General features: G+C 47.5%; 1 protein-coding gene across 1 annotated transcript in view; it reads left to right on the forward strand.

Moving 5' to 3' along the window:
- ERICH6 (glutamate rich 6) overlaps window positions 1-18,592 on the forward strand; it is a 305,679-nt gene that overhangs the window by 163,574 nt on the left and 123,513 nt on the right. The window contains exon 7 of the mRNA XM_086944146.1: window positions 11,636-11,796. Within this exon, the coding sequence (XP_086800272.1) occupies window positions 11,636-11,796 (161 nt within the window). The remainder of the gene's footprint in view (window positions 1-11,635; window positions 11,797-18,592) is intronic.

Genomic DNA, 18,592 nt, shown 5'->3' on the forward strand with positions numbered 1-18,592 from the left:
ATTAGTACATTCCAATCAGCAGTAAACAGATCGAGGAAGGGACAGAAACAGGTGCAGAGGAAGACAGAAACAGTGGGGAGATCGGAAAGGGTGTAAAAGGGATGGTATCCGGAAACACGAGCTGCAGGCATCAAAGGGGACGTGCCTAATGAATGCACAACTAAGACAATAGACCGGCACGGCAAGATGAGCCTCGAGCGGGGCCATCTGCCTTACAGTGCCGTCCCCCTCATCATAAAGACACTTTCAAAGGAAACGTGTCTTCCACAAGAGTTTGGGAATCCCAGGGTCGCGAAGCGGACAGCGTCCGTTCGCTGGCTACTTGAGGGCAAGAGACAAAATGGATGCCGCATCTAAGATGGAACCCGTAGGCTCGGATGTAGAAACCCACGAAACAAACGAACGGTTTAGGCTAGCACAGCGAAAACGCGTACACCCACTAAACACGTCATTTGCGGTTCATAGATACCAGACTCGACCATATTCGTACGAGTCGAAAACACCACTTACGATCGTCACGGAACCTCACAGCTCGAGGACAGACTGCTAGACGGACACCTATCCGAGAAAGCTATCTCACTCACACATAAGAAGTTAGTACGCTATACCCCAGATCCTCTCAGCACTAAGGGAGAAGTGTGGGCGGTACGGCCTGGAACAGGATGACGATGAATAGTAGGAAGCCCTCTCCACGCCGAAGGAGGTAGCCATTTCGTCAAAACTTAGGTTGGTCCAATTAAAAATTCTGCATTGTGTGTACCTCTCTGGTTCCAGACTGGTTCTTATGGGCAGAAGTGTAGAGGTAGAAGAAATTGTGGCCTAGAGGGGTCCTTCCTCCATATTCTCCATATCCTCCATATTATCTGGGAATGTCCTTTGATCCAAGACTACTGGAAGGAGATACATAAATGTATGAGTGATGTATGGGGGGTTGAAATGTGGCTCAAAGCCAAAGGTGTCTGCTAAATGTATGGGAGCCCATGGACCTCAGCACCAAATGCAAACTCTGTTCAACGCTCGGCCAGATGGTGGCTAAGTGGATTATCGCTCGCCTGTGGGGAGCAACAACACCGCCGAAGCTTGCTACATAGAAAACCGATATGGACTGGTGTATGGTACGGAAAAAGACTGTGTATGTGTCACGTGGCTGTCCCTGAAAGTGGATAGCACTTTGGACAAAATGGAACAACTATTGTGGCAACATATGTGAACCTCCATATGTACCTCCCCTTGATGAACCACTGACTCCCTGATGTATATTCTTTCTCACTATCCTGATGATCGAAGCAACCTCCTATTTTGCATAAGTGTACTTCATGGCCTACTGATTGTATGCATTGCCCGCTCCACCTGCATTGTAAATAAAAAGTATAAAAATAACAAGCATTTACAATGCAATGGTCTCGGCAATATTATAGGTAGAGCTATTAGAATTGCTCATTATTTTTTTATCTTTTTTGTATCCCTAAATAAATGGCATTGTCATTTGTATTGGCATTAGCTTTGTTTTTTGCATATGTGATACCTATTGCATTAGCAGAGAGAGAGTGAGATAGAGAGAGCGAGTGAGGTATTGAAATAGAGAGAGAGTGAGGTAGTGAGAGAGAGTGAGGTAGTGAGAGAGAGAGTGAGGTAGTAAAGAGTGAGGTAGTGAGAGGGATGTTGTGAGGTAGTGAGATATAAGCATAGAGTGATGTTGTGCTGTAGTGAGAAAGAGGTAGTGAAAGAGAGAGTGAAAGTGAGTTAGTGAGATAGAAAGAGTGAGGTAGTGAGAGAGAGTGATTGAGGTAGTGAGTGAGTTTGTGAGGTAGTGAGATAAAGAGGTCGTGAAAGAATGAGGTAGTGAGGGTGAGAGTTGTTGTGCTGTATTGAGATAGAAACAGAGCGATGTTGTGAAGTAGTGAGCTAGAGTGAGGTAGTGTATGAGAGCGTAAAAGTGAGTTAGTGTATTTGAGAGAGAGAGAGAGTGCGGTAGTGAGATAGAGAGAGTGAAGTTGTGGGGTAGTGAGAGAGTGATGTAGTGAACTTTACAGAGAGTGTGTCGTGATATAGTGAGAGAGAGATAGTGAGATAGAAATAGTGAGGTAGTATATAGAGAGAGTGTGAGGTAGTGAGATAGAGAGAGTGAAGCAATGAGTTAGAGAGAGAGAGTGAAGTTGTGAGGTAGTGAGAGAGTTGTGAATTTTTGAGAGAGTGTGTCGTGATATAGTGAGGCAGTGAGAATGAGATAGTGAGATAGTAATAGATAGAGTTAGGTAGTGATGTAGAGAGAGTGAGGTAGTGAGATAGAGAGAGTTACGTTGTGAAGTAGTGTGTTAGAGAGATATAGTTCCTGTGGTAGTGATATTGTGATGCTGTGAGAAAGAGAGTTGAGTAGTGAGGTAGAGATTGAGGTAGAGAGAGAGTTAATGAGAGATAGTGTAGTAGTGTGAGAGATAGTGAGTTAGTGAAAGAGAGAGTGAGGTAGTGATAGAGAGAGTGAGGTAGTAGGGACGGTATAGTGGAGCTGAGGAGAGAGTGAAGGGATGGTGCAGTGAGAGGCTGAGGAGAGTGCATCAGTGAAGGGACGGTACCATAAGAGGCTGAGGAGAAAGTGCAGCAGTGAGTGATGGTGCAGTGGAGGAGTGAGGGCTGCAGCCTGGATGGGGGGCGGGGCTGAGCAGAAAGTGCAGCAATGAAGGGACGATGCAATGGGGGGCTGAGCAGAGTGCATCAGTGAAGGGACGGTGCAAGGAGAGGCTGAGGAGAGTGCAGCAGTGAAGGGACAGTGCAGGGAGAGGCTGAGGAGAGTGCATCAGTGAAGGGACAGTGCAGGGAGAGGCTGAGCAGAGAGTGCAGCAGTGAAGGGACGGTGCAGGGAGAAGCTGAGGAGAGTGCAGCAGTAAAAGGACGGTGCAGTGGGGGCTGAGCATAGAGTGCAGCAGTGAAGGGACGGTGCAGTGGGACTGAGGAGAGAGTGTAGCAGTGAAGGGATAATGCAGTGAGAGGCTGAGGAGAGTACAGCAGTGAAGGGACGGTGCAGTGGGGAGGAGGAGTGAGTGCAGCAGTGAAGTGACCGTGCAGTGAGAGGCTGAGGAGAGTGCAGCAGTGAAGGGACTGTGCAAGGAGAGGCTAAGGAGAGAGTGCATTAGTAAAGGGATGGTGCAGGGAGAGGCTGAAGAGAGTGCAGCAGTGAAGGGATGGTGCAGTGAGAGACTGAGGAGTGCACAAGTGAAGGGACGGTGCAGGGAGAGGCTGAAGAGAGTGCAGCAGTGAAGGGACGATGCAATGGGAGGCTGAGCAGAGAGTGCATCAGGGAATGGACGGTGCAGGGAGAGGCTGAGTAGAGAGTGCAGCAGTGAAGGGACGGTGCAGGGAGGGGCTGTGGAGAGAGTGCATCAGTGAAGGGACGGTGCAGGGAGAGGCTGAGGAGAGAGTGCAGTAGTGAAGGTATGGGGTAGAGAGAGAGTCTGAGGAGAGTGCAGCAGTGAAGGGACAGTACCGTGAGAGGCTGAGAGAGAGTGCAGCAGTGAGTGATGGTGCAGTGGAGGAGTGAGGGCTGCAGCCTGGATGGGGGGGCTGAGCAGAGAGTGAAGCGATGGCGCAGGGAGAGGCTGAGGAGAGAGTGCTGCAGTGAAGCGATGTTGCAGTGAGAGGCTGAGGAAAGTGCAGCAGTGAAGGGACAATGCAATGGGGGGCTGAACAGAGAGTGCATCAGTGAAGGGACGGTGCAGGAAGAGGCTGAGGAGAGAGTGCTGCAGTGAGAGGTTGAGGAGAGTGCAGCAGGGAAGGGATGGTGCAGTGAGAGGCTGAGGAAAGTGCAGCAGTGAAGGGACGATGCAATGGGGGGCTGAACAGAGTGCATCAGTGAAGGGACGGTGCAGGGAGAGGCTGAGGAGAGAGTGCTGCAGTGAGAGGTTGAGGAGAGTGCAGCAGGGAAGGGACGGTGCAGAGAGAGGCTGAGGAGAGAGTGCAGCAGTGAAGGGATGGTGCAGTGAGAGACTGAAGAGAGTGCAGCAGTGAAGGGATAGTACCGTGAGAGGCTGAGAGAGAGGGCAGCAGTGAGTGATGGTGCAGTGGAGGAGTGAGGGCTGCAGCCTGGATGGGGGGCTGAGCAGAGAGTGCAGCAGTGAAGCGATGGCGCAGGAAGAGGCTGAGGAGAGAGTGCTGCAGTGAAGGGATGGTGCAGTGAGAGGTTGAGGAGAGTGCAGCAGTGAAGGGATAGTGCAGTGAGAGGCTGAGGAAAGTGCAGCAGTGAAGGGACGATGCAATGGGGGGCTGAACAGAGTGCATCAGTGAAGGGACGGTGCAGGGAGAGGCTGAGGAGAGTGCATCAGTGAAGGGACGGTGCAGGGAGAGGCTGAGGAGAGTGCATCAGTGAAGGGACAGTGGAGGGAGAGGCTGAGGAGAGAGTGCGTCAGTGAAAGGATGGTGCAGGGAGAGGCTGAGGAGAGAGTGCAGCAGTGAAAGGATGGTGCAGTGAGAGACTGAGGAGAGTACAAAAAAAGACAGAGCCATATAACCTCCACTACGAGAGTAGGAAGAGACACTCTGAGACAGACACAGAAAGAGACAGACTAAAACACCTAAAAAGACAGAGGCCCGCAACACACAGAAAGGGAGCGACAAGAGAAACTCTGAGACAGACACAGATCTCTCTCTCACCCCCACCCACCTCCCCACAGAGAGGCATTGAAAGCAGATCACAGCCTCCAAGAGACACTCTGGGACAGACACAGATCTCTCTCTCTCTCCCCCCAAACCCCTCCCCACAGAGAGGCCATTGAAAATAGATCACAGCCTGCAAGAGACACTCTGAGACAGTCAGATTTATCTCTCTTTATGTCTCTTCCCTCCCTCCAATCAGCGCGGGAGATTGTGGTTAGACAAATATTTCTGTGAATTACCTAAAACTTCTAACGCAAAGTTCTTCTATTCGTCTTCCACTCTCTCTGCACCCCAACACTGCTGCACCCCGCTTTACTCATTTTAAGTGAGTTGGGGAGACTCCTTGATAACCCCGCACATATCCAAAGCCCCCGAGCTCAGGCCCGGCCCGAAGGACGCCGGGGCATGCGCACTGCGCTCCTGTCTATCTGGGAGTTAACTCGAAACACGTGCGCTCACATTTCTGAGCAGGAGAATAACAAAAATGTCAGAGCTCAGGCTCGCCCCTCACAGGGACCAGGACACCGAGCTCCGCCTGACTGAAAGCAGACTCCAGGCTGACGGGAAAGACCTGATCACAGCCCCACGTGGAGGCGAGGCCTGGCCACATCAGCCGTCACTTCATTCTGACAACGGCACATGTGGTACAAACATAACATTCATTTGAATGTTAATCTTGACAGAAGGGAAGGATTGCATTGCCCTGGACACGCACGCGGCCATGCACACAGGCACGTCCACACACAAATGCTTTCACATACATAGGCAAACACACACACACCGATGCGCGCACACACACACCTACACATACACACAGGCAAACACACTCACGCCCAGTCGCACACACACACACACACACACACACGCACACACACAAATGCGCACACACAACCGGACACGCGCACTCACACAGATGCACAGACACACAGATGCGCACACAAGGCCAGGCACGCACACACACAGACAGATGCACACACATAAACAGGTGTACACGTACACAGGCACACACACACATATGCGCGCACACATACACAAATGCGCAAACATCCAGGCACGCACACACACAGATGCGCATATACACGCACACACACACACATGCGCACACACGCCCAGAAACGCACACACACACAGATGTGCACACACCCAGGCACACGCACACACAGATTTTCACATACGCCCAGAAACACACACACACAGGCACACACACAGATGCGCACATACACAGGCACACACACCCAGGCACGCACCCCCACACAGATGCGCATATACATAGGCACACACTCACAGATGCACACTCACAGATGCACACACACGCAGATGTGCACATACGCCCAGGTACGCACAAACATGCAGATGCGCACATACGCCCACTCATGCTCACACAGATGCACACACATACACAGGCACACACACATAGGCACGCACACATACACAGATGCGCACACACGCCCAGCCACGCACACACACACATACATGTTTCCGTCTGCGAGGCTGGGAGAAAGAGTTAATTCCAAACTCCCCGAGTAGTCACATCTAAGATAAGAGCAGAATGTTCTACAACAAAACTGCCCAATCAGAGGCTCCGGCAGGAAGTAGTGTCAGAGCTCCAATGGGCTGAAAACAGCATTTCACAGCAGCAGAAAATACTTAACCAGAACTACACCTTGAAAGAGAGGCCCATCAGGGTTTGTTGTATTCGGACTAGCGCAAAAGGGACACAAAAATAACATTCCTTTTCAGTTAATAATGACAGCAGCCCCTACTATTTTCGATCCCCCCCCCCTAACCCCCTTCATGCTCTTGCACGTGACGCTACAGAGCAGCCCGAGTGAGAAGAGCATTGTACTTCAGCGGAAATATCTGAATTAGACGCGCATCTGGAGGCGCCAGCAGGGCTTTACATGGAATGAAACTGGGCAGATGCAAAAAGGGGCGTGGCTTAAAAATATACGCGCATAGTGCCCCCCCCCCCCCCGGTATTTTGCTGCTTCCGTCATTGCCCCCAGATATAGAATACAATACGTAACATTACACCTACAACAAGCCAGGACTATGGGCTTGGTCATTGGTTCTAAGTTGTGTAAGATAAATATGAAACAACCTTGGCTCCGTTGTATAGAACATTGAAAATGCTTCGGTTTTGAAATGATGAGATAAGAGAACCAGTCTCTCTGAGATTACATCATATACAGTGATGGTCGGCACTGCGGCAGAGTTAACATTTCTTTTTTTCACCCTCAGGGTGAGGGCAAAAACGGAGAGCCCGATAGGAACTCGTCTCAGCAGCTGCTCTTTAGATCTGCCGGTGCTGCGTACCAGTAGGACCCCGCCCACTTAAAACACTGGGTTCATGGTAAAAAAAACAAAAGCTGTAACATGTTTACCCAAGTCTTACCGTCCATATTTGTCAACAGACCTCATTCAGGCGGAAAACTCCAGATTTCTAGAGCAGAAAAGTGGCTAATGGTGGCTGTCTCCTGACTGAAATTGCCACTGCTGTAACAGAAGTCAGTAGGACGGATGCATTTTCCCGATTCTGTTAATTTATTCAAATCTCCCCCTTACCTCTTCTGAAATGTTGGCATGTGTGCCCATCGGTTCCCGATTTTCGGCCATGCTCTTAAATGAAAGCTGCTCCCTGGACCCTCTGACGCAGACGGGTGAATGGACTGCGGGACTCCGCATCTCACCAGGGCGGAGGACTGGTGCAAGGACTGCCGGTCTTCGCATCTCACCAGGGCGGGGGACGGATGCAAGGACTGCCGGTCTCCGCATCTCACCAGGGCGGGGGACGGATGCAAGGACTGCCGGTCTCCGCATCTCACCAGGGCGGGGGACAGGTGAAAGGACTGCCGGTCTCCGCATCTCACCAGGGCGGACGGGGTTTCAGCAGATGTCCCGTTGCCTTCCCCCTCCGGCATAGCAGTCCTATAGGCCTCCCACTAATGTTACCAGCCACAGCTCCCCCATAAACTCCCACAGCAGCAGCCCTGCGGCCTGGAGTGTCTCTGCTTACCCTGTGCCGGCACAGCTCCAGCAGCACGTAGACGAAGTGCTGGTGATCCAGGCTGGGGTGGATGGCGATCTCCGTGCTCAGCTTCTGCTCCGGGTTCCGCAGCCGGCTCTTGGGCACGATCTTGCAGGCCAGCAGCTCCTCCGTCTCCATGTCCGAGACCTCGAAGCACTTGCAGAAGCTGCCCCTGCCCAGGAAGCGGCCGCGCTTGTAGCGCCGTCCGGTGCGGGGGTCCGCCAGGATCTCGGGGATCTCCTTGGGCACCTCCTCGGGCACTGCGGCGGGGGCTGCTCCGCCTCGGCCTGCCTCACCTCGGCGGGGGGGCTGCTCCTCCTCGGGCACCGCGGTGGAAGGGGCAGCTGCCCTCCCGGGGATGACGGGCATGGCAGGCAGGGTCGGATTGGGATCACACTTCGGCCTGGGCACCGGAGGTGCGCTGCAGCTGTGGGAGGGAGCCAACACGCAGCTCGCGGAGACACTTTTAAAGAGGAGCCCCGGGCGCACGACGACCCTCGGGCCCCCCCCCCCCCCCCCCCAGCAGGAAGCATTTAAACAAAAGCGGGCCCCCAGGCGCCCTTAGAGGCTCGGCCAGGGGGCACGCAGGCGGACAAAGTGCAAACCGAGCCCCCAGGCACCCTCAGAGGCAGAGGCTCGGCCAGAGAGCACGACGTGAGGGAAAAACAAAGGAGATAAATAACGCGAGCCCCCAGGCGCACTGTAAAGTGCTCGGCCAAGGGGCACGCAGGAAAACAGAAGCACACGACCCAAACCGACCTCAGGAGGGCTCGAAGCGAGCTTCAAAATGGCTGAAAAAAGCCCCGAGATTTTTTCGGATTTGGGGGCGTGGTTTTGCGCCCTGAGTGACAGACGATGTCACAGGGCTAAAGAATGCAAAAAATCACGCCCCCGAATCCGAAAAAGACGGAGCTTCTTTGGAGGGACGGCTCTCTCCTCCAATGGCTGGCCTCCTTTTAGGAAGCCAGCCAATGGGAGATGAGACGAAAAGAGAGGTGGGATAAAGGAGCCACTCTAAGTAGCATTAATTCTCCTGACTTCCGGTCTTGGCCTTCGGCCAAGCCTACAGTCCCTCGACCTAAAAAAAGCATGACAAAAAAAGCATGACAGCAGGGATGCTTTACTTGATAATGTACACCCAACCAAATTTCCTTGCGTCACAACCTTCACCTCAAACTCCAACAAGATCACGAAAATCATCAAGAAAAGGTGGGGTATTCTTGACTCTGGGAAGTTAGCTATCCAGCCCCCCTCTTTTCTTTCAAAAGATCAAGCAATCTGAAAGACATTTTGGTTCCCACGAGACAAGCGAAAGAGGTCATAGACAGCAAAATTACACACCAATGGGGCCTCTCCCTTATCCAGGGTCGTAATGTGTGGCCAGTGCAATGTATGTAATCTTACAGCACAAATGAAGGGGGCTGATATTGTTTTTCGAGATTATTGGCCATTAACCAAGCATACACACCGAAACACGAAGAACTGTATCTACTTTATCACATGCCCACGCTCATTCTGCAATGTGGGAATTACAACCTGGCCTGTCAAGATAAAGATCAACAAGCATAGAAGCAACATTCAATGTGGACAGGCCACAACAAAGTTAACCAGCTATTTGATGGTGTCCCACGTTTCCCAGACAACATCTTTTGGGAGATCCTTGAAACCTTGAACAGCAATGACAACGTTAAGGAAAGACTTTTTCATAAGGAACAGATATGGGTCTTTCAAGTACATACAAATGCAATAGGACTGAATGGTAAGATACCCTTGGCCCTCCTTGAAAACAAATAAATAATGATGAGATTTTCATGCAGTTCCTTTCATATTAACATATTGATAGTGGTACCAGCACATGATGAATCCCATACCCTGTATGACCTATCTTTACCTTTATATGCATACAGCTAGATGAATTTGGACCCCATATCTGATTGACAAGCTAATGTTTTTTAGTATCGAGATTTTACTTTTGTAATATCGAATACTATGACTTGGGAGAAGCACAAGCAATTCAGTAAGGTGCAGGGTTCTCTCTTTAGGATGCATTAAAAACAGAAATAATCATTCACACGCATCACCCTCTTTATCCCTCCTCTCAAACCTTTGAGATTTTTATGCCATAATAATTTTCTAGAGTAATGCAGATCAAATGCTGGGCAATTATATTCATTTCAGTCTCTACTGCTCTGCAAGAGGTTTAAATAATTTCTATGACAAGACTTTTCCTCACCCTGATTACTATATTGGGGATTTCTTGTTTGAGAATGGTGCTGGATTTTTACTTTTTTTCAAGCGTTACACCCGCAATATGGCACCGCTTAACTGAGTACGTTTAGGTCTAGTTTTCCTGCTTTTGTGACAACTCGACTGTTGGGAATGGGGCCTACTTGCTCGCCAACCTTAGTCGGATGCAGCCTGCAGTTTCATCCCGCTGTAAACATATGGCTTCCATAAAACAGATTAAGTCCACTCATGGAAATCTTCTCTACAGCTTCGTACAAAACTCGCAGACGACAACAACTCCTCCTCAGACACCGCCGGCTGTGTTGCCCCGCTGAACTTTTCCTTCTCAGACAATTTTCCTTGAAATTTCTTCTAAATTTGAAGGTAGCAGACGCTGGGCCCAATCTACTTTATGTATCCCAACCGCACTCCATCGCGGTCGGCCACTACTTTCGACTTTTCTCTGTTCTTGTATAACTAGATGTCTGCAGTTGGCGCTTTGACCTTTTAGGTGCTGGAATTTACTAAAACCTTTAAAAAGGCATAACTCTGGTTCCACTTATTGGATTTTTGTCATTTTGGTGTCAAATCATTTATTACATTTTGCTCCATTTTTGTAAAATGGTATAGGATTTTCCTTATTTTATATTTTCACTTTATTACTGTTTAAGTAATGCATAAATATTTTACACACTCCCTCTAAGTTAGGCCTGACAGCTTTTGTGCCAAGCTGTTAGAGGGTTAAGCACAGGGTTATTTAGTGACTTTTTCTTTCGCACCCTGACAAGGATTGTGGCTGTTGCTTGAGTAGAGTTTCACCCCCCTCAACATACAATCCATTTTCACATATTTTCAGCATTTGCAAGATTTTTCAGTGGCAGCATTTGGAATTAGGCTTGCTGAGGGAGGAATATTTTAAATTAACCCCTAGGCTAGGTGAAAAGTAAATTTGTATTTCCAATGGATGGTTTCCAGCAGCAGTCAATATTCACTTCATGATTTTATTATTTTTTATTTTGGTTTAATTTTTTTAAGCACTTGTTCACTAATATAGGCATAATGCCTCTACTGAACTCTAAAAGTACTAAAAGTGTATGAAGGAATTACCAAAAAGAAGAGTTTTGACAGCCATTCTAAAATCTAAATAGGACTTAGTGCTCATGATGTCTGGAGGAACAATCACTTATAGATTAACAGGAGTATGTCAGTGCCTTGAAATAGCTGGTATTTACCTTTATCTTTTGAAGCCTAAAAAGACAATGTTAGTCTTTCAGCGGTGCTGAAATTATTCAAGGAATCAGTAGTGTAACAGATCAGTCCATTGGTAGATCCCAAGTCATTGTTGATTTCTCGGCTGACCTAACATTTTTGAGGATTCAACCTTCAACAGCGAATTTAAATTCAATCTGTATAGTGTACCATTCTTTGATACCCACTGCAGCACAAGATTACTTTTTTAGACATCTGACCATTAACAGCAGCTGGTGTTAATGTCCTATGAATTTCTAACAATCTCACTTCTCCCTGGGTACTGAGAGGACTAATGTTCAACTTTCAGGATTTTACCCATTGTAGACAGGATTTTTTGGGTGCCTCTCAGAAAATCTACACCTTTATTCATTACAAATTATAATTATGATTGCTATATTGTGTTGTATCTGTGTACTATAATTGAAAAATATAGCTTTTCATTTGAATAATTCAGTATAACTATGCACTGATTTCCTTTTTTAGTTTTTCTGCTGCAAGGAGTTTCAAAATCTGTTCGAGTCCCTTTTTCGTGAACAAAATGAAGGGCAAGAAAAGGATGGCATTGCCTTAATCTCAATTGCTCCTCACCCACCCCATGGCAGTGCACTAGAAAGACAGATGTCGAAGGAAAGAGCAGCACAAAGGTAATTTCACTTTAAGCTTTATGTATATTTTTGTATGTCGTCCTTGAAGTTGGGCAACAGGGTTCGAGTCGCGGCAGGGATGCTCAAAATCCTGTGATTCTGGGTAAGTCACTTAATCTCCCCATGCCTAAGAAATCAAGCATTTGCAATGCAATAGGTCTTGCATATACGAGATTATGAGCTATTGGCATTGTAGATCTGCAAGTCTGGTTTTCAAATTTCCAATTCAGCAGGAGCACCGTCCGCATTGCAATGACAGCAACGAAAATGCTGTGCTTATCATTGTAAGCACTCTCAGCTGAATTCCCCATGCTGGTACATTATTCATTGAACCTACGTGTCAAAGTACAGAGTTAAACAAAAGCAATGTAAAAGTAAAATGCCCCCTAGATTTCCACCAGTGAAGTAATTCTTAGGATACAAATGTTATAAATCTGTGCCTGTCAGCGCAAGCACTTCAAATGAGGCAAGGCATGATGTTTGTTTTAAAGAGTATTAAGGCAGATTAGACTCAATTCAATTCAATTCAAAGTCTTTTATTCGATTAAACGTTTTGTTAATCATAAAAAGTACATCATAATTTTTAAAACATAACCTCTTAAAAAAGAGAAAACACATTATTATTATTACAATATTACAATGCGGTTAAAAAAGCATAACAAAGGTAAAATACGCTTTACATCATCTATATAGTTAATACAAATTTTCAGGGATTTAGGTCTTCACTTCTTATTGTTTTACGAATTGTTATACATGATTTCAAAAACATGACTAAATTTTTTGCCACATATTGTGATTCAAGGTGTTGCAATGCTAGAAACGCCGGTCGACAGGTCCTCAGTCCCAACTGACGCAGCACTGGGAGGACCCAGCGTTTGCGTGTTATGGCATAGAAGTGACAAAAAAAGACTACATGCATGGTTGTTTGGGACGAGACCTTATCACATGGGCATTTCTCCAAGTCATGAGACCAATTTAATGGGTTTGGAAAAGTCACCAATCGAAAAAACAAATTAAAACGGAACCTGGTTAGTAGGTATTTTTCGTGATTGGATAAATGATATGTGAGATAAGGCTGTATACCTAGTGACACTTGAACCATCAAGATGTGTGCATTAGTTTGCTTGGGTACTTCGCCGCACAAACGAAGTTCCCTAAGATGATTAAGACAATGACACTTGAGGGTTTTTCTGCTTAGCTCACTAATTAGTGATGGCTCTATGACATATTGGTTAAGATCCAGTTCTTTCAAAAAGTTGACGACATATGCCAGCCATGGAATATTTTTCCAGGATGTCAACCCTAAGCAATCTAGGATCAAGGCACGAGTGAGATGGCACTCAGGCTTAGACCAGATACGGTGCCATAGGAGCATTGGTTGGCATTTGATGTAATCAGCTAGATAGTCAATCCCAAGCTCGATATGGCATCCGTATGTGGGTGCGCTCTGTGGGAGGGCCAACAGATATTTAACAAGGCCATTTTGGATTTTTTGAAGTTCAGTCGTGTTTACGTAGCCCCATACACCGGCTCCGTATGTAGCAATGCTCTGACATTTTGCTTTGTGAATTTTAAGTAATACGGAGGGGGTTGGTTTACCCATTTTTCTAGAAAATGAAACAAGGGCAGAGGTGGCACGTTGGTAGAGCAATTTTCTATTTACCAGAGCCCTTTTCCATGTTAGCTGTTCGTCTATTAGAAGACCCAGATAAGGGTATTCCCGGACACGTTCTAATTTGGATTGCTCGATGCAGAGATGCTTAGAGCTTCTCACCTTGGGGCCTGTTTGCATGACAAAGGTCTTGGTCTTAATCACCTTTAATCCAAGTGAGAGCATGTAGCTACAGTACTTATCCAACTGTTTCTGAAGCTGTACTAAGGATCTAGCGAAGATTACAGAATCATCAGCATAGAGCAATGCTGGAATAGGGCGATGATTAATAGTAGGTAAATCCTGACTCCCTTCAAGCATGGCTGCTTCCAGACCATTGGTGTATAAATTAAACAGGAAGGGAGCCAGGACACAGCCCTGTCTAACTCCGCGAGTTATTGGGAAAGAGGATGTTAATTCGCCACCCGTTCCAAATCTTACGCAAGCGGAAGCTTCAGAATAAAGCTCGCGCAGAAATTTGATGAGCGGCGGATCGACTCCCAACTCCTCCAAAATAGACCACAGCTTAGCATGGATTACACAGTCAAACGCCGCGCTAAGGTCGACGTAGACCATGAATAAATTACCCCGTTTAACTCCCACATACTTTCCTATTAGGAGTGTCAGATTTAACGCCTGTTCAACAGTACCCAGTCCCTCCCGGAATCCATACTGGAGGTCGGTAAGGATGTTCTTTTCTGCCGCCCAATCCTGTAAACGATCGAGAATTAGGCGGCCCGCGACTTTACCCAGTGAATCCAGGAGGGAGATGGGCCTGTAGCAGGCAGGGTTATTTCTATCCCCTTTTTTAAAAATTGGGAGAAGTATGGAGGAGGACCAAGAGTCCAAAAGGCCAGTGCTTAACACTGCCCCCATTAACTGGGTAATGATTGGAGACCATAAATCGATGTTAGAGACAAATATATTGAGCGGGACACCGTCCGGGCCGGGAGCCTTTCCAGTTTTTGAGGAGGATAATGCACTTATAACCTCCCCCAAGGTGAAAAATAAATCAATTGGATACACCCCTTTTCTCGGGCACACAGTTGCATGGTTATGATGCGCCGCGCTAACCAGGGGGAGATCACTAAAGATTTTGGAAAAGTGGCTCACCCACTCGTCCGCGGTCACTGCTACGTCTAGATGTTGGTGCGTGTTGGCCTCAAGCAAAAATGGGGATTTAACTACCTGCCAGAACTGAGAGCTGTCCTTTGTATGGCAGCTCTCGTGTAGTTGGGCCCACAGTTTTTTCTTATGCTCTTTTTTACATCTGATTTGGGCCTGCTTGTATTCAGATCTTAATTTGGCTACTTTGTCCTTGTCTCTAGTTGGGTTATGGAGTTCTTTCTTTAGGGCAGTTAGTGCTTTCCGACATGCCGTGTCGAACCATCTTGGGTCTTGGTTGGTCCCTGATTTATGTGTACGAACTAACTCATTCTGGATGGTTTTAAGGATTTCCCCAAAACTAGAAATAATTTGCTCGGGGGTAGAATCCTCTTTAAGGCAGATGTTTATCCAAGGGAGTGCCTTGGTTATGATCTTACTTGATGTTACTAGTGGATCTACCCGTGACCATTTCACGGAATAACCGTTGGTTCTGTCCATAGTTAGTGCTTTTTGGGTCAGTAAGCTCTTCCTTGAAAAATGAGGAACATTCATAGATAGCTTTAGTACAATGCTATTAGGGAAGTGGTCTCCTGATACTTCTAATCCTGTAGTAAACTGATAAAGTGAACCCTTTAAAGAGTAAGAACATAAAATAAAATCTATGGTGCTAGAACATCCCCGTCCGTGAAAAGTAGGTTTAAAGTCCACGGGAGGGTCTACAAGTTCATTGGCGTACAACATTTCTAGAGACATTAGACTATCATTGAGAGAGTCTCCTACCGGGGAGTGGGTAAAGTGTGTCAATGGGCAATCATTTTCGTCTATAAGGCCACAATCAGTTTTCTTATAGTTAGGACAGACACACTTGTACATTGAAATCACCACCCCATATTACATTACACGATGTAGAAGAATGTTTGGCACGTTGTTCGCTAATAGACATGGTGATTGCTGACACAGTTTTCATGCATTCGACCTGGGATAAATTGTTATAAAAATTAATAATACTGTATGACGTACCGTTTTTAAAAGTAACCAAAAGAATTTGGTAATTCGAAGTAGTACATAATGTGAAAATTTTTCTTATTGCGAGATTGTTTGAGATGTATATGACGAGACCCCCCATTGATCTGCCATGTATTGCTGGACAGGCCGGTGAATGAAAAGTTAAATAGCCTTGTATGTGCAATGGGTCAATTGTCCAGGTCTCTTGCAAACAGATTATCTGATGTGTGGTAACAAAGTCCAGCCAAGGTGTCAATAGAATCTTGGTACGAAGACCTGCCACGTTCCAAAACAGTATTGATACTAAATGGAACAAAGAAGTTTCATTAGTAGGTGCAGATCTTCCTTTTTGTGCTGGAGTTTTTGTGGATGCACAGTGATCAGTATTAAAGGGGGGGAGGCAGAGTTACATCTTGATGGGAATTAGTAACAGTAGGACAAGACAGGGAGGGATCTCGTTGGAAGGAATCTTCGACCTCTGTATGGATTGTAACTACTGTAATTGTTGGAGATGACACTTTGGCCAGTGGACTTGAGGGTTGAGAGAAGCTTGGTGGTATTGAAAATGGTAAGCCAGGTAGGGGTGAGATCTCATTATCCAATCCCAGGACTGATGATGGTCAATTCACCATCTCCAGGCAGTCAAACCTGTTGTAGGTGGAAACACCCCTCCAATCTGGGAATAGCATGGTTTCTCTGCCTCCTTGTCCTGACCAAGTTGACCAATTCGTTTTACTGTTCCAGTTGCCTACCTGGGTCCAGTTCCAGTCAGGGCCTGGTGGAAGGGACTTAGCTGGGGGGTAGAAAAAGGCTAATCTTTTTGTGGAGATTCCTTCAGGAGAAGTTTGAGGCCCCCAAGAGGAAATAAGTTCCACAGTTTGGGGATCTTCAAAATTTATTATTATACAATCCCCTGGAATCAATTTTGGCTCCTTCCCTACCCAGGGAACTCTGCGAACTGAAACAACTCTGTTGTTAGCGTAGGGCGGGAGTGGCCGGTTCATTGACAGCCAGTGGAGTACCTTGTTTTTTAGAGACCATCCAGGCTCATCAGAGTTAATGTGCAGCTCTGGGACCCCAGTCATAATAATAACGTATGGTGTGGCTTCTGGGGGGAGGTAAGCAGGGCGCGCTCCATTGCGCCTCGTGTTATAGGCTGAGTTTTTTGGGGCTGGTGTCTTTTTAGGAGCTGAAGTCTTTTTTGGAGCTGGTGTCTTTGCTGTAGTGGGAGTGGCTGGTAGATTGGTAGAATGGCCCGCTGATACAGATGGGACAGGAAGGGAAGGAGCAGCAGACTTTTTTGGAGCAGTATTAGCTGCTGTATGCTGCACAGCTATGGAAGTTGTATTAACTGGTTTTTGTTGGACCGCCACTGTGGTAGTCACCACTCTGGGGGCTTTAGGTGTTTGTGGAGGATTGGTTCCCCCTGGGTTTTTATGTTTTGGATTATGTATTTGGGCAACGGAAAGTGAGGGCGTAGGGGTCGAGCTTTTCTTAGCTTTTAAGTCAGATGTTAGTATAGCTAAAGATTTTTCGATTTTTAATAATGATACCTCTAAGGGTTGAAGATGTTGTTTTATTAAAGCCTCTATAGAGGCCAGTATATGAGTATCATGTATATTTGGATCCCGCCTATTGCGTGTGTTGCCACTCAAAATAAGATTATGCGTGTCAGATGAAAGGTTTATTATATCTGACGTTGTGGTAGTAATTGGCTGTTGGGACTTAGCTGATTGAGTTAGAGGTTGGGCTAAAGAAGGAGAGTTTTCATCAAGTTGTGACGGGTAGTCCTGTCGAGTGTCAATATTATCTTGTGAAGATTTCTTGTTTCCTTTTTTGCCCTTCCTCTTTTTCGGGATTGCACCTTCTCTCTGACCCCTCGTGGTAGGAGAGGAAAGATCCTCATCTGGGGGGTTTATAAAGAGAGTCGGGGTTCTCTCGATTGAGGGGGGGAGGTGGGATACAGAAGGTTGGGATATTTGGGTTGTAGAGAGATCGATAGAGACCGACAGATCTACAGTCCCCGGAACCATTGGTGTCTCATGTTGTGTGTCAGGGATTGGGATACGTTGCAGTGTTACAGCGGAAGCCAATAGTCCCAAAGAAGAACGTCTGGCTGCAGCTAGGTCCTGCGAGACCCTCCTTTCTAGTAGGAGGACTCCTTGATTAATAGCATCATTCGCCTTGGCGATAAAATGATCTATTGGTCCTATGACCTGGGCAGTGTGAGTAGGTTTGCTGTTTCTAGTAATTCTGGGCGACATAGTAACAGTATAAGGAGACTCAATAACAGGGCACAAAACAGCAAAACCCAGATATTAATTATGATAGGAACACAAAAAACTAAATGTCAGAGGGGTGGCCCAGTCCAGTCTTACCCGGGCTTGAACGGGGTTAAACGGGCCCGCCCTTGGCCCGGGCTTCGCCCGGCGTCCCGCGAGGCGGGGATGACGCTGATTTTATGCACCTCCTGGCGCGCAAAGGTAGCGGTATGCGCCGCTAGCGCTGCTGGGAATTGTAGTCCTTGTACCACGCCCACACTCCACACAGCGGCCGGACCTCCAAGTTGGCTAAAGGGGTCGGGCGGCTGGGGGCGGGCGGGCTGCAGAGAATCCAAACGCGGTGTCCCAGGTCAGAGGGATGGCAGCGCCTGTGCTGCGGTAAGGCTCGCAATGGTTTTCCTAATTTAATTTTCACCCCCTCGGTCGGGATGACGCTGATTTTATGCGCCTCCTGGCGCGCAAAGGTAGCGGTATGCGCCGCTAGCGCTGCTGGGAATTGTAGTCCTTGTACCACGCCCACACTCCACACAGCGGCCGGACCTCCAAGTTGGCTAAAGGGGTCGGGCGGCTGGGGGCGGGCGGGCTGCAGAGAATCCAAACGCGGTGTCCCAGGTCAGAGGGATGGCAGCGCCTGTGCTGCGGTAAGGCTCGCAATGGTTTTCCTAATTTAATTTTCACCCCCTCGGTCGGGATGACGCTGATTTTATGCGCCTCCTGGCGCGCAAAGGTAGCGGTATGCGCCCCTAGCGCT

Source organism: Lissotriton vulgaris, chromosome 11 (genome assembly GCF_964263255.1).
Source record: "Lissotriton vulgaris chromosome 11, aLisVul1.2, whole genome shotgun sequence".
Classification (NCBI taxonomy): domain Eukaryota; kingdom Metazoa; phylum Chordata; class Amphibia; order Caudata; family Salamandridae; genus Lissotriton; species Lissotriton vulgaris.